A 22,185-nucleotide genomic window follows, 5' to 3' on the forward strand; every position below is an offset into this window, starting at 1 on the left:
GAAATTTCCCAGATGCTACAGCTATTCAAGCTCGTCTCATCAAGCCTGCAGCTGGCAGTAAGTCAGAAATTGGTGTAGCTAAAGTTACATGGGAGGCACCAGGAAAGGCAAAATGGTGGTATGCAGTTTATTATGGCAGAAACATGCAGGGGCTATTAGAAAGTAAGTGGTAAAAAGATAAGTTATTAGAAATTTGTCAATATTTGTTGGAAAATTGTGTTCTGTCAATTATTTCATATTAGGTTGTCAAATATCTCCCTTCCGCTTTTTTGCTATTGGTTTATAATACAAAAAGGCGGAAGGGAGATATTTGACAATCTAATATTTTGTTGCTTTTTGTTTAATTATTTCTAATTAGTTAACTATGCAAGCATCATTTGTTCTTACTGCTTGATACCTTTATCAATTATTACTTTTTACATTACTTTTAATTTTCTAATTTCGATCTTTTTCCTTTCCAGAACCTCGTCTCATAACCAAGAACCTGACCGCCACCATCCGCGGATTAGAGCATTGCTCCTCATACTTTATAGCAGTTGGTGTTTTAGCTGGTGATGGTGCTTCAGGAACCTCATCTGGTGACTTGGATAGTTCTCTGGGAACCCTCGGTGCACGATGGGCTCCAGGACCTCTTAGTACGGCTGGTTCTGGTACACTTGACACACCTTATGATCCAAAAGCTCCAGTCAGGGATTTGAAAGCTACTGTTGTTGAGACTAATGGAGTGGTCAATAGGAAAGGATTGCTTATCACTTGGAAACCGAGCTGTGATGTTATCACTCAACCTGTGGGATATGTGGTCAGTAGGAAAAAGAAGCTTACTTTAAATACATAAAATTTTTATGAGTTTAATTTATGATACTATCACAAAGATTACTATTGTTACCATTAGGGAATGCAATACCGATGGAAAATTTCAATACCGGTTTTTCGGTAATTTTTCATTCTAAAACCGGAATACCGGTAAATTACCGGTATTTTTATTGTCTTAAACAAACGTAAACAAAATTGAAAGTTACTACTACAAATATAAAAAAATGTATATACAACTACAATTATATTCAACTAAACAATGAAATAAAACAATAAGTTTATTTTTTTAAATAATAATTTACCAAAAAGTATATGCAATTTAAATAATTCATTATCACTATCAAGTATATTGAGTACTTTTCAAGAAAACAAACTTATGAGTAAGAAAGACCAAAACCTCATAAAAGATCACATTACATTATTATAATAAACTGTATTGTCTGTATCCGATGTGTTAAATTAGCATAATCTCCAATATTTTAAAAAAATATTTTTTTTACACTAATTTGAGATCGGATTCCTTGTCGAGATAAATAATAAGTTACTATAATTGTTGAGTATTGTTATTTAAAACAATGTGATGCTTTTATAGTATTTTCAAACTTCGAAACGTTTTCAAAAAATAATATTTTATAATTGTAATAAGAAGCAAAAAATGTTTAGTAATTAGCATAATTATTATGTATAAAGTTAGAAAAAAATAAAGATTACACAGGGGTAATCCGTATGATATAAAATATTTTGGCGTAAATATCACTTAAAAAACCTTTACATTTTTACAAAAGATGAAACAAATATCGTTATCTATCAGTCCTATTTTATTTATTGTAACACGATATGAAGCCCTTTGGAAAGCAATAAATATTCAGTTTAATGACGAGTTGAGATAATATTTGACATTTGTTTATCTTATAGAATCAATTGAAGATATAGTTGTTTATGCGATTATGGAATTTAAAGATAAATTTGTTCCGAGAAATTTAAACTTTAGGGTGTTATGTATCAAATAGCTCTTATGTAAAAATACCGAAAATACCGGTATTTTTGGGGTAAATACCGGTAAAAATACCGCCGAAAAATCGGGCGGTTTACCGGTAATTCGGTATACCGGTATACCGGTATTGCATTCCCTAGTTACCATGTATTGTAAGTTTTTTATATTATTAGTATTTTTGTTATGTTTTCTATTTACAGGCTGAAATAATAGAATTAACCACCAACGAAACATTCCGCTTCGAATTGGCAGCAGTTTCCAACAGAACACTTTCCCATCTTGTGGAGCCTGTATTATACGGCGCCAATTATCGAATTCTCGTCAGAACTTCTGGTGATGGATTGACATCGAAAGGTCCAGCCGCAGATTCGGAAATTACCGTACAAGGACCACCATTACCGGTTCCACATCAACTGCAGATGTGGAGGCAGAGGAACAGCTCATTCTTGGTGCAATGGAAAGATGTCAAGATGCCTGATGAAATCAGTTCCATTAAGTAAGGAAAAGAAGCATTTTGTTTAAATTAATTTGGCAACATTGAATTAATACATTCTTGGATTTTTTTTGCAGATTCAAATATGTGTTGTGGGTGTCAACCGGTAAACAAGTCGATACAAAGACTGGCAAGAATTATACTCTATCAGAATCAACGTTAATTCTTGATTCCTTGGAAGAAGGGCAGATTTATTCAATGGCTGTGCAAATCCAAACTGAACAAGGAATGCTTTCCGAATTGAGTGAAGTGGAATCTATTCAAGTACCATTGGGTATGATAACCATTAATTTCTTTTTTGTTAATGATTATGATGTCTTTTTTTTTCAAACCTGACATAATATTTATAGTTTATATTCTTTTTATTTATATATAATAATTGCTCTCATCTTTGATACAAGAAATAGGGGTTGTTGCATTCTAACACTTGTATCTTTTTTCTTTAACAAAAAATCAGTATATTAAAAACAACTGATTCAAAAATGCTTTATTTAAAACTTGTAACAGTTCTATTATTTTATTTAGATTTATATAATCCAACCATGAATGTTAAAACAAGTTACATCTAAAAAAAAAGAGTGCGCATAAGATTCACACGCGATTGAAGTAAAAACTTATTTTGCTAAATAAATACTTCATATAACAATTTTAAATAATGTTTATTAGTAATATGGTAACACTTGTGATGGACACATTTATTAGTGTCAACCATTATACACATTTATATAATGATAAATTATATATTTATAATAGCATTAAAAATATGTTTTAATATTTAAAAACAATGTCATTAAAGTCATACTTGAAATATGACATGATCGGTTTGTCATTGTAATTAGCATTTAGAAATGAACGTTCATTAGAGAAATGAAGTAATTGATGATTAATAAATTCTATAATATTTGTTCACAAAGTGGATTATGTTAAACAACGCCTAAACAAATATTGTTTTCGCAACTTCACTCATCATGCATTTGTGTCTGAAGAACTTTATGTGATTAAAATTAACATACATTCATTGACTGTTTGTATTTTTTTACTTTTTTGCTGGCGATATAATCTCATTCTTTGAACAGCTGTAATATGTCTTGCCTAAAAAATATTTTCAATTTTAATAACTTCAAACATTTATAGAAACTACGAATAATATAGGAATGATTTCTAATCAACAAAGTTACGTTTAGTTCACGGCACAAATGTTTAATTTGTTTTATTATTTTCGAGAAACGGGTAAAATATTCTTCTGATTCAGGCATTAAATCAAGATTAGTACTACTTTAAAATTTTTATTTATCAATGCCGATTTCCTTGTTGATATCGGTACGCATACAACGTTGATGTCTAATCACAATCGACCCGTATAGAAACGATCGAGAGCGAATGACGAACAGTTCGGGCGTAACGAACTTCCGTTGCATTTGGTAATTTTTTTTTTGTTGAAAATAAGGGATGAGAGTAAATGCCTTCTTTTTTAACCTTAAATCTAGGAAAGAGCGAGTCCAGTTTGACTATTGCTATTCATTCTGTGAAATCCAAACCAACACATAATAAATACTTAACAAACAAACAACTATCAAATTGTGTTAGTAATTCCTGGTTTATTCTTAAGAAATATATATTTTTCATGATTTTTCTAGACTTCTGTCATTTGCATTTTAAATGCACCAAATGTATTCCCATTCATGTTCTATATTTAACAAAAATGTCTTTTACCAGGAACGTGGTCGTTGTTCTCTTACGATGAATCCAGTGGCAATGGCGGTTCCACATGGCGTGTGGCTGCACCAGTTTTGATCCTGGTAACCCTAGCTGTATGCACCGCCGCAGCGGTTCTCGTTTGGAGGCATCGAAGGGCGCAGAATAGTTTTACCAGATTCGCCAATTCTCATTATGACACGAGGACTGGTGCTACTACTATTGGTGCAGGAGGAGTTTTAGGTAAATAAGGAAAAAAAAATTCAGAGGTAACATTGTTATAAAAATATAAAAGTGTTTAATTAGCTATTGATATGATTGATGAATTTGGAAGACATTTGGTTGACAATGATTTGCTTCATTACTTCTTAAAAACATTTTAACTGTTTTCAATAGTTGTTTGCATTAATTATTTGTAACTTTTGTAATAATACGTCGTTTTACATATTTCTTTAAACTTTTTATACATAAAACTTTTAGTTTTTTTTTTTAAATTACCAGGTTTTTTGTATCGGCTTTGAAATGTTTTAGAATTCTGATAGATAGTGGTCAATCATTTAAAAGATTTTGAATACTTGGTTTTAGGGAATGCAATACCGCTGGAAAATTTCAGTATCGGTATTTCGGTAATTTTTCATTTTAAAACCGGTATACCGGTAAATTACCGGTATTTTTATTATCTTAAACAAACGTAAACAAAATTGAAAGTTACTAGTACAAATATAAAAAAATGTATATACAAGTACAACTATAACTATAACAATAAAAACAATAAAATAAAACAACAAGTTCATTTTTTTAAATAATAATTTAACAAAATTATATCCAATTTAATTAATTCATTATTACTATATTGAGTACTCTTCACCAAAAACGAACTTATGAGTAAGAAAGACCAAAAACTCATAAAAGATCATATTACATTATTATAATAAAACTGTATTGTCTGTATCCGATGTGTTAAATTAGCATAATCTCCAATATTTAAAAAAAATAATTTTCTACACTAATTTAAGATCGGATACTTTGTCAAGATAAATAATAAGTTACTATAATTGTTGAGTATTATTATTTATCACATTGTGATGCTTCTATAGTATTTTCAAACTTCGAAACGTTTTCGAAAAATATTTTTTTATAATTGTTAAGAAGCAAAAATATTTAGTAATTATCATAATTATTATGTATAAAGTTAGAAAAAAATAAAGATGGTAATTTGTATGATATAAAATATTTTGACGCAAATATTACTTAAAAAACCGTTACATTTTTACAAAAGATGAAACAAACATTCCAAATTCTATTTATTGTAACACGATATGAAGCCCTTAGTAAAGCAATAAATATTCAGTTTAATGACGAGTTGAGATAATATTTGACATTTGTTTATCCTATAGAATCACTTGAAGATATAGCTGTTTATGCGATTATGGAATTAAAGATAAATTTGTTCCGAGAAATTTAAACTTTAGGGTATTATGTATCAAATAGCGCTTATGTAAAAATACCCGAAAAATCGGGCGGTTTACCGGTAATTCGGTGTACCGGTATACCGATATTGCATTCCCTACTTGGTTTCAGTTTTGAATGTTGATAGATAACTAGTATACTAGTTTATTTCTAGATGACGATGTTCCTGATATAAGGCCGTTCTCCGACGACGAACCTTTGGTTTTAGCGTAGACCAAAATTGTGTAAGCGCTGTATAATAAATCATATTTAAGTATTGTTTTGAATTAATAAACCTATTTCGTGTTGGCTTCTAAAATCATTTTTAAAATATTCAATAATGAAATAAAAACTACGAAGTATTCGATTTTAATATCATTGATTTTAGAGCTCAAGTTAATATTTGTTTTTAAATATCACACTGAATGAATCAATGAATTTAATATAATTATTTAATCAAAACCGTTGTACTAGTTTTTTAAATAGTACCCCACATTTAAATATTAATTTTTAAGTGATAAGTGGTAAAGACAAGGTTCTGTGATTGAATTAGTAAGTAGTTGTAGTGAAATGTTATCAAGTCATACTTTGAGTTGTTAGAAGAGAATGTTGATTTTATGTTTTTTCTATTCATATGCCTGCATACCATTTTAAAAATGTATATATTTGTAAGTTTAACGGAATATAATGAATTGTATGTGCAATTTTCACCGATGCCAAACAAACCAAAGATCTAGGTTGCATTCAATTTGTTACAAATATAATGAAATGATTAGTTAATTTGCGAAAACTTTTCTTCGTGTAAATATTGCTAAATTTGGAATGAAGTCTGTGGTCCAAGATACATTTTTCTATTCTAATTCATAGAATTCTAAATTTACAAATTCTTAATTTTTAAATGATTTCATTTTATGTAGTATGTTATTCCTTGCTTTTTTCAAATTTTATTATTATTATTATTATTATTATAACTTTTATTTATTATCGCACGTTTAATTCTAAATCTATTTCTAATCTTACCTTTTTCTTAATTGCATTATTTCTTAGACGATAAAAATAATGTGCTTTGTTAATTTTCTGGGAAATAGTTCCATTAATTTAAATTTGTTTTCTCGGTTTGATAAATATCAATCTAATATCAGTTTTTTTAAATAGATCTTTGGACATGAATATTTACTAGTTTTTTAACTTTTCAATTATCAAATGACTGTATTCATGGTTACTATTAGAAAATTAACTAAAGCATTCTGATCTTTTTGGATATGAAGTGTGAGTTATAATTATAGAATGAGGCAAAAAGATTTTTTTCAGTATTTGTAAGTTGATTATTTTTATATTGCTATTGTATAAAATTTTTAAATGAATGTCATTAAGAAAGATAATAGAAGTAATATAGGGATTAGACTGATTGCTTCAAATTTGTACGAAGATATAAATATAATGAACTACTGTATATATTATACTAATTAAAATAATTTACATTACGTTTTGTTATAAATTTAGATAGGATGAAATCTTTTCAGAACGACTAACACCTAGATGATTATATTTTTACAGTTATTGAAATTGAAAAGAATTTTAAAATCGCAATGGAAAAGTGAAGACTGTTCAAGCCCAAAATATAAATTACATTTTTAAATCACGAAGTAGAATGAATGTATTTATTAAATCAATTAGAATTAACTTTTTTCGTTGCAAGAAATGGTTGAAAGTCAAATTGTTTAGATTTAAAATGTAAATGTTCTTACATAACAAGTAAAAATTTGATGGCTCATTTTGAAAAATTGCTGAATGTCTTCTCTTCATTACTTTTCACACAATCTTAAAGCAAAATTCTACTTACACCTAGTTATATAAATCAAAGATTCTTGCAGCTTTTGACTTAATTTTAAAAACTTTAATGAACCAAAGGCAAATTTTGCTTATATACACACACACATATATATATATATATATATATATATATATATATATATATATATGATTGATTTCTTGGAGGGCGTAACATCAATTAAAAAATAAGTAAAGTAAAGATGTTTTGAAAAAAATCTTTACTTATTTTTTAATTGATGTTACGCCCTCCAAGAAATCAATCATACATTTCAACATCAGATTTAAAAATTTTCAACATATATATATATGTGTGTGTGTGTGTGTTTTTAAGTTATTTTTTTTACTTCAAATCTGTTTTGAATGGGTTAAAGGCCATCCACATACATAAAACTCAAGGTAAGTATTTCAAATACCTGATTTGAATCCATATGCATTATTTTACTGATTTTAGTTTGAATATTTTTCAGCACATTGATGATTACACTTTACTGGATAGAAAACAGATAACGATGTAAGCGATAAGAGGTAATGATTCAATCATTTATTTGCATGATTTTGTTTAAATTTAATTCACACTTGCCTAGGTTATGGTTCTCAATATTTTACAATATTGATTAATAATTTGTTGGTAGTTGGTGGTTATAACTACTACAATGAATTTCTAATATACATTTAAAAAAAAATAGTGCACACCCACTAAGCCAAAATACGTAATATTTATGTAATTTTTACGCAAAAATGTTACATACTTATGTCATTTTTACGTAAGATTAATATAAGATATGTATCATAATTTCGCCTATTTTAAGTAATGTGGATTACGCAATATGGATTACGAATATATTTCATAATAATTACGTAATTTTTGAAAAAAAATGACGTGGAGGGGCCCTTTTTTTACACACATACGTAAATACATATTCATATATATGAACCCAAACACACACATATATATACACATTATATATATATATATATATATATACACATGTATATATATATATATACACATGTATATATATATATATCTTCTATATATATAAAAATAAGTCGGGTTTTCCTTCCTGACGAAATAACTCCAGAATGCACAAACCGATTTCGACAATTTTGCATTCGTTGGAAAGGTCTCGGGCTCCGCAAGGTTTATAGATAAGAAAATTAGTGGTGCATGGCATAATGCAAATGCTGGAACTTGACGCACCGTAATTAAAAATTCGAGTAATGACATTAGTGAGAATTATCAGAATTATGCTTGGTTAAGTCAACGAGCAATTCTTGCCGCAAAGAATAATGATGTACACGCACTGAATTTCACCATTCAATCAAAAATTGCTGGCGATTTGGTGACATACCAATGATTCTGACTCGTCTTCCGTTTGACTTCAAACGATTGCAATTTCGAGTTCGCCTTACGTTCGCAATGACGATTAACAAGTCGCAAGGCCAATTGCTTAGTGTTTACGGGATAAATCTCAAATAGATTACTTAGAAAATCATTGTTTTGCACATTGGCAGTTATACGTTGCCTGTGCACGAGTTGGAAAACCATCCGCTTTGTTTGTGTTAACGTCAGACCAAACAACAAAATGTGGTTTACCAAAGAGCACTTCAATGAAACGGATAATTTGCAAATTCACTTTTATTTACTTAGAGAAGTTTAACTAAAAAACACTTCATTTTTGTAATGGAAATAAATTCATTACTGTTGTGCAATAAAATCAATTTTTTTCTTTTCAAATATAAAACGAACAAAAAATTACTTCATCTTTCTCACGAAACCATCTGGTGGCGAAACGGAGTTTGTCGGGTTTGCTAGTATATATATATATACACATGTATATATATATATATATATATACACATGTATATACATATATATATATATATATACATGTATAAACATATATATATATATACACACATATATATATATATATATATATATATATACATAGCATATATAAATATATACATATTTATATATATATATACATATATAAATATACATACAGTATACATATATATATACATATATATTGGAATTGGTGCACCATATGGAATAATTTTATTTTATGCCAATATGCCATAATTTTAAATAATGCATTACTTGCATACAAATGGAACATATCGGAGTTTTTTTTATTAATTTTAAGTACAATGTTTAAAATCAGTAAGTTGTACTTTAAATGAAACACATTCACAGAACGCAGAAAATAAGTATAATAGAGATTAAATATAATATGGATTAAGTATAATTGAGATTATTAATATTCAAAAGATTATGTTTACTAAAGCATATCTTTCTATATAAGAATTGGTTAAATTGTCAAATTATGAAATTTAGATCCAATTTGAGAATCTTCTTCTGGAACCTCATCATGCTGGTCTGCAATAGCACAAAAATAATGATTAGAAACATAATAATAAATCTTCTTAATTCTTAACACATTAACTATGCATTTGATTTTTGTAATCTGGCGATTAATATAACTTACCCCACATTATTAATTATATCTAGTTTATGAGAAGTTGAATTTTAACAGCTTGGCATTTCAATTATTAGTTAATATCCTAAATATTAACTATTAGGAAATAAATCTGAACTTAGAAGTATTTTACATTTATTACCTGTCTGCTGTTCTGTTGATGTATATTTATCAACTGTTTCACTCTCTGATAGATCCCTCGAAGAATCATGAAAACTATGGCGTCGCAATTTTTTTGCATCCAGGATTATTTTCCCGTTCTCGCTGTTCTGGAATGGATATTAATAATAATTAATATAATTATTTAATAGCCAATCAATCCGTCGAAATAATTGGTAAAAGATGTCTCCTTTAATTTAAAAATGTACAAAACCAAATTTTAAAATATAATAACCTTAAATAATGAAGTCTGTATGCCAATGAGAAACACATCAGACGAATAATTTAAAAAAAAACTAGTTGTAAGTAGCATTGTGCCTTAAGGCAAGTGGCATTAACTTTCGGGTACGTATACATGACAAACTTTTTATTTTGAAAATAAAAATCCTCCGCTTTCACTAAATTTTACTAAAATGATTTCCAATTGATGTTTTATAATATCTGTAATTGTATGAATTAAATTAATTTGTTTAACAAATTTCATACCACATATTTCGGGTTCTAAAAATTTATTTTATTTAAGGGTGGAGGTCAACTGTAATCAGTACGAAACAAGAAACATACATATGCATGAAAGGCATAGATTCTAATTAGAATCGCTCAAGCTTGCGACGAAATATAAACTTCGATGAATTTTTATAATTTAACCGCTCAATCGTAGGACTATAATATTTTAAACAAAATTTTACCAAAATCATTAAAATAAATTTCAACATTTAATTACGAAGAAACGGAGGAAAAATTTTACGCTTTTCTGCTAATCACAAAGAAACGACTTGGCCGATCGTCGCGCAAAATTAATAAACCCTAGTGCTCTGCAAAATTTTTGAAAATTTTTTCATGCTATTTCTATACAAAACTTTGAATTGCGTTCTATCTAAAAGACAATATTAAGGGCTAAAACTTCCAGAAAATTGTTTTTTATCATTTTGGAACCATTTGAGCCCTTGGGAGCAAAGAAATTCGAAAATGTCCATATTAAGAACCACTCTAATATATATATTAAGTTATATTAAGTTTGAATTTAACTCTGCTCACAGACCTGCCTTAGGGCAGTACTTCCCATTATTATTTATATATGAAGCAGCCAAAACCAAAAAACATAAAGGTATAAATATTATTTATCCGGCAAACTATAATATTAAAGTGTACATTCAAAACTAATAGCTATTTTATAAATAAATAATTATATAACTTCATACCTCTAAAAGTGTGATTTTATCCTGCAGTTTTTTATTGGACATCTGATAATTTTTCAGTTTTCCCAATAATGATTCACATTTTTCATTCAAGCTAACCGTGTTCGCATTCGATCTGTGGAAAATTAAAAATGAATTAATTCTAATGAACAGAATTAAAAGAAGGTTATGTTGCTTGTCGAATTCTTACCCAGATAGGCTATTTTCTAAGCATTTTATTTTATCATGCAGTTCTGCTATACTAGAATTGATATTAAATCCAGATTCTAAATTTTCGGATTGTATGATGTTGTTCGATTCGTTCTCCTTATCATCGGAATAATTGATGTCTTGATTTTCTAATTCTTCTAATTTCAATTGATTGTCGACATAATTTGGGTGCGTGTTTTCAATTTGCAATTGCTTTAATTTCATCCATTTAGCTTTAAAGTGATCTACCAATATTCTCACCACCGCAACGAAATATTCGAAGGAGTTTTTCTCATTTAATGACACTAAATTACTAGATTTTACTCCCATCATGTTTTGTAGATGCTCAATGCAGTCTCGGAAGAATCCATTGTATTTGAGCATATTGCTATGAAGCTCTGTGGTTGTTTCCGATAATTGCATTTTATAACACCTTATTTGATTGAACATGTCAAAATTGATATATTTTAATATTTTATTATTTTTTATTAACAATTGCAAGTCGTGCTGGTTTTTCTTCTGCATAATCAATTCTTTCATCAACTTTACGTAAAATAATGCACCATCATTTTCATTGCCGCCTGTTTGTATTATATCTACTATCTTATTCTGATAATCGAAGAGTTCTGTTATATTTTTTTCAAATATATCTTTCATATTTTTTAGTTCTGCAAATAAACTCAAATAATTACTCACGATTGGCATATTTTGATCACATCCATATAACACAGAATTTTCTAATTCAAATCCGTCACGATAATGATAATTTAGTGCCTCTAGCAATTCTCCATCAGTCAGTTGTTTTTCTAAACTTTTTGCATTTTGTGTTAGTATTGATTCTTCATTTACATCCTTGCAATGTTTGTGCTCTTCTACTAATTTGTCATATTTAATTGTAAGATCATCGAAAGAAGCTAGCAGCTTTTGATGATCTTCTAATAATGTCTGTTTTTTAAGTTCATGTTTCATCAAATGCTGACTGTATATTTTATTCATTTCTTTATATTCGGTGTCAATATTTTTGTGAGCGACTTTCAAATTTTCGCAACGTATTGTTAAATCTTCTGCCTCCAATTTATAACATTGGATTTCATTCTCAAGATCGGCATTCTGTTTCTGCAATTCTTCCACTGCAGTTTTTAATTTGAAGGCATCTAAATTTTTCAAATCTTCTTGTTCTGCATTAAGAATAGAAATGGTATCATTTTGATGCATACTCCATTCTTCTAATTTTTTATGTTGTATTCGGAGTGTTTCTAGCTGCTTCTCAAGGTCTGAAGCATGTAATTTGAGTTGATTCACGTCTTCCTCATTTGTATTATTTTTGATTTCTTGACCCGCTTTATCCTGGATGTTTCTCGAAATGGTCATTTGCGTATTTTTTAATTGTTCCTTCAGCTGGATATTCTCATTTGTCAGTGCGCTCAAATTTTGTTTAAGAGTTTCAATTGTCTTGTTTTTTCCAGAAATAGTTTTATAGAGTTCATTATTTTGAAGCTCGTATTGCTTTCGAAGATCAGCATTTTCTGCTACCGTTTTTTCATTACTTTCATGAAGCGTGCTTAGATCTGATTCCAACTCCTCCAATGCTTTTTGCTGATCAGAATATTTTTGCAACAGATCTGAGACCTGCGTTTTAGATTTGGAGAATGCACTCCCTAGTCCCTTATTCAAGGTGATTAATTCTATAACTTTTTCATTATTACTTGTAAAATTTCTAAGAAAATGAGCGAAAAACTTAAGCGTTGAATCTGATGGACGATTGGTATTCGTTGAGCGAATACCAATTTTGTACTTATCATAAATGGATGTGGCTTCTTTGCATTGGGGCAAGGGGTCATTTTTGGAATTTGAATATTTTTCTAATTCATCATATGTTAGTGTTAAGCTTTCAGCTTCATTTTCGAACGCGTTATTTATAAGTTTTTTAAATTCGATATCACCCTTTGGACCATATGTAAGCGAGTATTTTATCAATTCTCCTATTATGGCCTGCTTTTCTTTTAGAGCATAAACTGCCTTTTTTAGTTGCATTTTGGTTAATCGTTCATTAATTTCATCTGTAATATTTTTAGCTATTAAAGATATTTTTGAAGTGTTATCCTTATAGTTAATTGAAAGATGAAGGCATGACAAGTTTAATGGAGATTTTAACGCTTACTGAAATACAAGTCATTTTAAAATGCTATTCTAAGTAAGTACAGCAATCGCAAAAAAATCGAAAAAGAAAATTTTCACATATATTTACGTTTGAAAGGTTTCTGAACATTTTGGCATACTTTAGAAAAAAATGCATGTATGTGTATGTGTGCATGTGTGTGTATGTGTGTGTTCGGGAACACGGATCAACCGAATTGAAAAATTTTAAAAACATTCCATTTGTATTGATAAGAAGACGTGCTGAATAGTTTTTGGCATAGGCAGGTCTAGCCGTTTCGAAGATACGGGGCAAAAAGGACCAAAAATGGTAATTCAGTTTTTGAGAGAACTAAGCGTCCGAATTGAAACTAAACGAGAGACTGTTTAAATTTTTGGAAAGGCAGGTCCAGAGGTTGTGGACTGTTAAAATGTGGACTGTGGAATATCAAAATTATAAATCTCGGTACGGAACCCAAAAAATTGACACAAGATGTATACACATTATTAAAATATCTATAAAATATCTGATAATTTGATGTGCATATGTCTAATGATTATTTTTGACCGCCAAATGGCATTTTTGACTTTTTTTCACTAGATCTCCGAAACCGCCAGACCTGCCTTCTCAAAAATTTACTCAGTAGTTCATTTCATCAATACAAGTTTTTTTTTTATTTTTGTTTTATTTTTGATATTCTTAATAATCAGATTACAATATAATCTATAAGTTAAAAGTGATGGTATTGAAAATCAAAATCAAGAAGACAAAAAAAATATGCCTATGCCAAAAACTAATCAGCACGTCTCCTTATTAATAGGAATCGAATGTTATTTGAATAATTGAAATTGGTTGAATCGTTGGTTCCCGAAATTGTCGACGAAAATTTGTATTTGCACACACACACACATACATCCATTTTTTAAGGTATGCCAAAATGTTCAGAAGGTTTTGAAACGTAAAGACATATAAAAGTTTTCATTTTTGATTTTTTTGCGATTACTATAACTTACCCTACGGGAAGTTAGTAAAGAAAACTTTTGCTTTTTATAGTGTGTTTCAATTTCTTTTTTGCAGTGATAAATATTTAAAGTTTATTTATCATTATGCAAATAAAAATAAGCTATTTAAGAATATGCCCTTATAAATTATTGTAGTAAAAAGAGAATTCATAAATATGACTTGAATTATAATAATTATCAATTAGTAAACTTACTATATTTTTCTTGTTCGTCAAGATCATCCTCTATTTCTGGCATTTCTGGCATTTCTGGCATTTCTGGCATTTCAGGCATTTCAGGCGTTTCAGGCATTTCTGTTGGAGTATTTGGCTTGTCGTCTAATATCGGTTCAAGTTTAGCAACAGGGTACATGTCGAAGCACTCTGATAGCTTTCTCAAAAACGTTTCCAAATCTGAAGTTTCTTGGTGGAACTCACAAAGCGACAGAAATTTTACACTTCGGATCAAGTAAATAGATGTCAGTAATAAGAATATGTAAAACATGAATTTCTTACAAAAAATTATTTTAAATCTATACGTTTCGGCTATAATCCTAGCCTTCATCATTCACTGGAAACTAAAAATAAAATTAAGAACTAAAACAATTGAAGTGAAAATAAAAAATAAAAAGAGTGATTAGTACTTACAATTAGTTAAGCTCTTATTGTTTGTGTTAAATTGGAAGATTTTAATAATCCAATGTATCAGGAAATGGTTTGGTATATTAGAATTCTCGTTTGTCAAATAAATTGTCTCGATTGTGATTAAATTAAAATAAGAGAAATCAAGCAGAACTTGATAAAACGTTTACAACAACATAAAAACAATTCAACAAATACTAGACAACTCAAAACTATGCTTGCGGACCACATTAATACTTTAAAACACAATATAGACTTTTCTAACCCGACTGTTCTACATCGAACAAAATTTATTTAAACGAGGAATTATAGAAGGATCTTTTTTAACTATTTATAATAATAAGACAATTATTAAACGGAATGAACTTAACACGCTGTGCGACACAAATGTCTTTTATTTAGATAGCATTTCCAAATTTCTCGCAAAACAATAAAAACGCAATTCGTTCCACATATGTGTATTCTCCATTATGTTTGCAACCAGTCTACGAACAACACACTATCAGTTAGTGTTTTTTTTTAAATTAGTATTTTGTGAAAATATTGTGTAGTGCATTACCATATCCTGATACCATGGATGATTAAAATCTTCTAATTTAACACTAAGATTAACTAATTGTAAGTACTTTTTACTCTTTATATATTTTTTTCTTTTCACTCCAATTCAATTGTTTTGGTGTTTAATTTTATTTTTAGTTTCTACTGATTGAAGGTTAGGTTTATAGCCGAAATGTATGGATGTAAAAAAATCATGTTTTTTATGTTATGCCCGAGTACCAGACCTTGTTAATACATATGTCAATATCAAATTCAGAATCATACATACACACACATATATATATATATATATATATATGTATATATATACGAGGTCTGTTCAAAAAGTACCCGGAATTTTCGTTTTTTCAAAAAAATATTTATTTATTCGTCTACATTAATGTGGTCCCCTTCAAAGTAGTCCCCCCCCAGATATAATACACTTATGCCAGCGTTTTTTCCAATTTTCGAAGCACCCTTGATATTCACTTTTTGATATGTCCTTGAGCACTCTCAGCGATTTTCTTCAATCGAGGAAAACCGCCGTCCTTTCATGGGTCTCTTCAACTTTGGAAATAGGAAAAAGTCACACGGAGCCATATCTGGTGAATTTTTGCACTTTGCAACACTTTATTTCATTTTTTACGCAAAATTTAATACAAATTCTTTGACTTTTCAATTCTTCCATTGTTAAAATCGCCGAGCTCAGAAAAACACGTCGAACCTTAGCGACTACCACAGACAAAGTAAACAGTGAATATAGCTGAAAATTTCATCATACTTTAGGGGCATGTATACCAACACAATAAAAAAAAAAATTTGACAATCAGACACTCCAGACCTGCGAAATTTAATTATTAGTAATTCCGGGTACTTTTTGAACACACCTCGTACATATATGAGTTTAGTTTATATAAGAACCTGGCGTTACATCAATGAAAATTGTATTAATTGTCTGTAAGTTTATTTGAAATCCATACGTTTCGGTTAAGGGTGCTTTTTATTATGAAGGCTATGATGTTAGCCAAAACGTATAGCTATTGTAACCAGCATTAGACCTTAACCAGCATTATCGGTTTATAATATATATATATATATATATATATATATCAATATTTTCATTGTGATACATACGGATTGACAACACATATTAAACTAGCAGCCCGAATAAGCAGATTCTTATGCAAAGTTGAACCGACTGTACGAGGTGAACCAGAAAATATTATATTTTCTTTTATATTCTTAAATAGTTCTTTCATCTCGAGCATATTTCCACTTGCTTCACCCTGAAAAATTATAAAATAAATAAGTATAGTTTTAATATTTTATTAGTTAAAATATTTTATCTTCACTTGATTTGCAGGGGTATATTCATGTTTTAGTCTGGAAATAAAATGTTCCATTTTCTTCAGAAGCGTGTCTTCCGAAAAAACTTTGTTGACATGTATGTTGTTTTTAATGTTCTTTGCGTTGTCAGCAAAACTATTGACAAAGTTAAATGTTTACTAAAATGTATAAATTTAAATCTATAAACTAGGTACAGCAGAACCTCAATTAACAGGATAATCAAAAATGCGGATAATCCGGATAAGAATAATGATGTGTATTTATCAAAAGTAGCAAATAAATACATAGATATATCAACGAAAATCAATGTTCAATAAGAAATTAACATTTCCTTATGTATGTACATTAGGATTTATTCAAAAACCGACATTTCAGAAAACCGGTTTTCGAATTTTAATTTTACTAAAAAACCGGTTTTATCCGGTTTTCGAATTTCATATAGAAAATAAATTTTTGCTCGAATATTCTGTAATTTATCCGCGTGTGTGTGTTTCAAAGCAGTATTTGACTGAATTGCTTGCATCTATCTTTTGTATTTGGCTTTATTTGCCATTTTCCATTTATTTGAAAACCGACTTTTTTCACTGAAAAACCGGTTTTCGAATTAAATAATTTTCGCCAAAAAAACAGTTTTTGAAAACCGACAAACTCTAATGTACATATATATTCTCTTAGATTATATTACATACATATACTAAACTGCAGCATAAATCGTGCAAAAATTCGAATTGTAAGTATGTACAAACATATTACTCAATCACGGTTGGTAGTCCGGATAATCGCGAATCCGTATAACTGAGGTCCGGATAATCGAGGTTCTACTGTATTATATTTTACCGCAAAGTCGAAAATGTCTCGTCTACATCCAATGGTGAGATACAACATATTAATGCCGTCATCTCATAACCACCAAATGGTTTGTCCAAAATTTCTCCTAGTTTACTTTCATTACTGTTTACACTAAAAAAATCATGGTGTTATGCAAATCCAACTTATAAATTAAAACTAAAATTCTATTTATATAACCAAGGAAAATCGTAGCAAACTGAAGTAAACAATTCTTCTCTACTAGTTTTTAGCAAATACAAGCAAAGAAACAAGTAAAAATTCATAAAACAATTTTTTTATATATATCTACATATATATAAAAATAAGTCGGGGTTTCCTTCATGATGATATAACTCCAGAAAGCACGAACCGACAATTTTGCATTCGTTGGAAAGGTCTCGGGCAAGGTTTATAGCTAAGAAAATTAGTGGTGCATGGCATCGTGCCTTATTGAAAATTGCTGGAACTTCACGCACCGTAATTAAAAATTCGAGTAATGACATTAGTGAGAATTATCAGAATTATGCTTGCAATTAAGTCAACGAGCAATTCTTGCCGCAAAGAATAGTGATGTACACGCACTGAATTTCACCATTCAATCAAAAATTGCTGGCGATTTGGTGACATACCAATGATTCCGACTGGTCTTCCGTTTGACTTCAAACGATTGCAATTTCCAGTTCGCCTTGCGTTTGCAATAACAAGTCGCAAGGCCAATCGCTTAGTGTTTGCGGGATAAATAGATTATTTAGAAAATCATTGTTTTTCACATGGGCAGTTATACGTTGCCTGTTCACGAGTTGGAAAACCATCCACTTTGTTTGTGTTAGCGTCAGACCAAAAAACATAAAATGTGGTTTACCAAAGAGCACTTCAATGAACGGAGAAAAGTTCAACTAAAAAAACACTTTATTTTTGTAATCGAAATAAATTCATTACTGTTGTGTAATAAAATCAAATTTTTCCTTTTCAAATATAAAACAAATAAAAAAATTCTTCTCACGAAACCATCTGGTGGCGAAACGGATTTCGACGGGTTTGCTAGTATATAATTCACAAATATTATTAACTTGTGTGTATGTTCTCACTGGAAAGTCGATTGGATAATTTTGTTTTTTTTTTTCGATGCGCTTGAATATTGGGAAATTAACGTGTGAGTCCTAATTTGACCTTTCGTCCACGATTTCTCAAAAACAGTTGCAATGATTTTTAAACATTTGATGAAACTCATTAGTTTTACTGAAAATTCAAAAGATCAGCCGGGCCATTTCTCGTTATTTGTTGGTGAAGAAAAAATGTTTTCATAGTGCCTCAACGAATATCCTGAAAATGACTGGTCGCATCGTATATATGGTGCTTACTGTACTGATTTCGTACCGTTGACGTCCAAATTATTATTATTATTGGTGCTATTTCCAATGGCAGACGTGTTAAATAAATTAAATAACAATTATAATTTTGTTTGGAATATCAATGAAGAATTGCAAAAATAAAAAGCTAATGAATGAATTTGATTCAATTTCATGAACTTTTGTTCCACCGGAGAAGATCTTTTCTGTTATCTAGATGGATCCTTGTTTAAATCCCTGTTTTATTTTTATTAATAAATACCTATCACCATCGTGGAAATTATCTCTAGTCTACAATTTCTATTTATCCCCTCCTGAGTTATCATTTATTTCATATATATTATTTGATTGCTTACTTCCTGAGCCCCTGATACTGGCTCAGATACTCCACTTCCGAAATTAAGGATCTCAAGCTTATATCACAAAAAATTTCGCATCGGTTTCCATTCTGTTCTTCTTCTATCATTTGAAAGTAACTTTCTGAACCTACCAGGTCAATAAATTTAAACACGAAACAAGGGCCGTCTGGTCAGTGAAGTCCTGGTGTATCCCTCTAGATTGAATAATCTAAAAATAATATTAATAGATAAGAATATTTTTTATTTGTAGAGTTGATATTAATCCAAATCTAACTTACTATACTAAAACGGTGTTCGTGTTGTTCTGTTTCGTAGAAGTTGCCCTCACTTTATGATTTTCTCTGCCTATTTTTAATAGCTCGAGAATTTGATCGGCAGAACTTATTATTTTTTCACCGTATCTAACATCAGAACCATTCGTTTTCTCAATATTGAGGATTGCTCCGTCGTTCTTTATCAAATCGTAAATGTTTTCATCATCAATTTCATAATAGGAAATCCTGAAATTATAAAATATTGTGCATCATATATTAAATCACATATTTCTTTTATACTTAAAATTACAATGTAATTTAATGTATAAGGTTGTCAAATATCTCCCTTCCGCTTTTTTGCTCTTGGTTTATAATACAAATATCTCCCTACCGCTTTTTTGCTCTTGGTTTATAATACAAAAAGGCGGCAGGGAGATATTTGACAACCTAATATAACCACAACCTATATGCGTCTAACAATTTTGTTACAATAATTTGTAGAATACTTTGTATATATTATAATATATAAGCATATAATACATATATTTATATATGTATGTATGTATGTATATTTATATATGTATGTAGGTATGTATATTTATTTATGAATGTATTTATGGATATTTATATATGTATGTACGTATATTTGTATACGCATGTATGTATATTTATGTATGTATATTTATATATGTTTGTACTTATGAATATATATATGCATATTTGTATATGTATTGTATGTATATTTGTATATGTATGTATGTATGTATTAAGTATATTTATATATGCATGTATGTATATTTATATATATATATATATATATATATATATATATGTATGTATATTTATATATGTATGTCTGCATATATATTTAAATATGTATGTATGTATATTTATATATGTATGTGTGTATGTGTGTATGTATATTTATATATGTATGTATTTATGCATATTTATATATGTATGTATGTATGTATGTATGCATCTACATTTATATATGTATTTGTGTAATGTATGTATACTTATATATGTATATATTATGGTGGTCCTTTAAATTGACATTTTCGAATTTCTTTGCTCCCAAGGGCTCAAATGGTTCCAAATTGATGAAAAACAATTCTCTGAAAGTTTGAGCTCTTAATATTAACTTTTAGATAGTGCGCAATTCATTCAAACTTCGTATAGAAAAAAATTTGAAAATTAAAAAAAAAATTTTAGGTATAACTTAGCTCAAATAAATTAAAAGTGAAAATTCGTGTCATTTTTTATTGAAAATTCAACGCTCTGCAAAATTTTTGAAAATTTTTTCATGCTATCTCCATACAAAACATTTCAATACAAAAGACAATACATATATATATATATATATTATATATATATGTATGCATGTATGTATGTATGTTTATGTAAGTATGCATGCGTGTATGTATATGTATAACATTTATGCATGTATGAATGTAAATTTGTGTTAATTTAAGTATGTATGCGTCTGTGCATGTAATTATGTGTGCCTACATAAACACATACATACACATAATACATATGTATGTATGTGTGCATGTTTCTATACATGCATACATGAATATATATTTCGAATAAATATGCTTGTATGTATCTATGAATTTATCTGCATATGTATGTATATGGTTTATTTATGTATATTTAATTAAATATAAATATATATAATCTTTGTATGAGAATCCACATATAAAAATAATACAAATATGCAATAATATTTTATTATCAATTCAGAATACTAATTGTATATGTAAACAATTGTAAGTTTGAAAATACCTCAACAAAAATTGTCTCCCCTTAATGCTTTGGATCTTTTGAAAAATATGGGACACCGAAAGATCTATAATTCCAGTTTCATTCACATCTCCATCAAATATATACGTTTTTCCTGCACCCGATTGGCCAAAGACAAAAATATTCCCTGTTATACCTTCTAGGGCTGATTCGACCATAGGCTTTGCTATTTTGTCGAAAATTGCCACATTTGACGTAGATGGTTTAAAGACGGTCTCTGAAATTAGTAAGGATAATGATCAGTCAAACATCATATACCATCAAAGAAAATATTTTATTTTCTTACAATAATCAAACTTTCAAAACAATATTTTGATACACCATTATTACCAAATATCTTACGATGTAGAACTTACCAAATTCATACTATCATTAGGCGCTTCTGAAAAAAAGATGGTATTGTCTCTGATGAACCATGCTGTTTCGTAGTCAGCCAGATTTTTTGATTCCCTGACTGCCCTGGACTTATTACTACTTGAATATTTTTTTGAACCACATCCCATATTGCTCTTCTTGGTTTTGCAAAATTTGTAGATAATGGCGAACCAATAATTTGCGACACCTGAATGATAAAATAATATTACCATATGAACCTAGCAATCACTTACTAAAG

The 22,185-nt window shown here is 29.1% G+C and overlaps 4 protein-coding genes across 4 annotated transcripts in view; 2 read left to right on the forward strand and 2 right to left on the reverse strand.

The window, feature by feature from the left end:
- Window positions 1-50: 50 nt before the first annotated feature.
- On the forward strand, window positions 51-5,860 carry LOC113383026 (sortilin-related receptor-like). The gene is made up of 6 exons (XM_026621278.1): window positions 51-162; window positions 462-799; window positions 2,008-2,303; window positions 2,378-2,574; window positions 4,017-4,238; window positions 5,620-5,860. The coding sequence occupies exons 1-6, from the start codon at window positions 144-146 to the stop codon at window positions 5,676-5,678; spliced, it is 1,131 nt and encodes a 376-aa protein (XP_026477063.1). The 5' UTR covers window positions 51-143; the 3' UTR covers window positions 5,679-5,860.
- A 3,735-nt stretch (window positions 5,861-9,595) lies between these two features.
- Window positions 9,596-14,820, reverse strand: LOC113383546 (probable DNA double-strand break repair Rad50 ATPase). Its single transcript, XM_026621803.1, has 5 exons — window positions 14,664-14,820; window positions 11,312-13,385; window positions 11,125-11,236; window positions 9,906-10,032; window positions 9,596-9,663 (listed from the first exon to the last, which is right to left on the reverse strand). Exons 1-5 carry the CDS (start codon window positions 14,818-14,820, stop codon window positions 9,596-9,598), a joined length of 2,538 nt encoding a protein of 845 aa, XP_026477588.1.
- Window positions 14,821-16,744: 1,924 nt separating this feature from the next.
- Window positions 16,745-21,730, reverse strand: LOC113383547 (kinesin-like protein KIF17). Its single transcript, XM_026621804.1, has 5 exons — window positions 21,555-21,730; window positions 19,788-20,009; window positions 17,811-17,933; window positions 16,979-17,108; window positions 16,745-16,912 (listed from the first exon to the last, which is right to left on the reverse strand). The coding sequence occupies exons 1-5, from the start codon at window positions 21,728-21,730 to the stop codon at window positions 16,745-16,747; spliced, it is 819 nt and encodes a 272-aa protein (XP_026477589.1).
- A 257-nt stretch (window positions 21,731-21,987) lies between these two features.
- LOC113383548 (sortilin-related receptor-like) overlaps window positions 21,988-22,185 on the forward strand; it is a 2,361-nt gene continuing 2,163 nt past the window's right edge. Inside the window, exon 1 of the mRNA XM_026621805.1 lies at window positions 21,988-22,000. Within this exon, the coding sequence (XP_026477590.1) occupies window positions 21,988-22,000 (13 nt within the window). The remainder of the gene's footprint in view (window positions 22,001-22,185) is intronic.

Source organism: Ctenocephalides felis, unplaced genomic scaffold, assembly GCF_003426905.1.
Source record: "Ctenocephalides felis isolate EL2017-DRISC unplaced genomic scaffold, ASM342690v1 CF-g0.4_SCAFFOLD_03570, whole genome shotgun sequence".
NCBI classification, from domain to species: Eukaryota; Metazoa; Arthropoda; class Insecta; order Siphonaptera; family Pulicidae; genus Ctenocephalides; species Ctenocephalides felis.

Bases quoted from the DNA above. Each gene is read 5' to 3' on its own strand.
- LOC113383026 (XM_026621278.1), top strand. The intron at 2,575-4,016 runs GTATGATAACCA...GTCTTTTACCAG, and splicing joins ATCTATTCAAGTACCATTGG to GAACGTGGTCGTTGTTCTCT. The intron at 4,239-5,619 runs GTAAATAAGGAA...GTTTATTTCTAG, and splicing joins TGGTGCAGGAGGAGTTTTAG to ATGACGATGTTCCTGATATA.
- LOC113383546 (XM_026621803.1), bottom strand. From the start codon at position 14,820: ATGTACCCTGTTGCTAAACTTGAACCGATATTAGACGACAAGCCAAAT. The intron at 10,033-11,124 runs GTATGAAGTTAT...TATCCATTCCAG, and splicing joins ATAAAATCACACTTTTAGAG to AACAGCGAGAACGGGAAAAT. The intron at 9,664-9,905 runs GTAATAAATGTA...GTGCTATTGCAG, and splicing joins ATCAACAGAACAGCAGACAG to ACCAGCATGATGAGGTTCCA.
- LOC113383547 (XM_026621804.1), bottom strand. From the start codon at position 21,730: ATGGTCGAATCAGCCCTAGAAGGTATAACAGGGAATATTTTTGTCTTT. The intron at 20,010-21,554 runs GTATTTTCAAAC...TTATAATTTCAG, and splicing joins GGGAGACAATTTTTGTTGAG to GATTTCCTATTATGAAATTG. The intron at 17,109-17,810 runs GTAAAATATAAT...CTTTGTCAATAG, and splicing joins GAGACATTTTCGACTTTGCG to TTTTGCTGACAACGCAAAGA.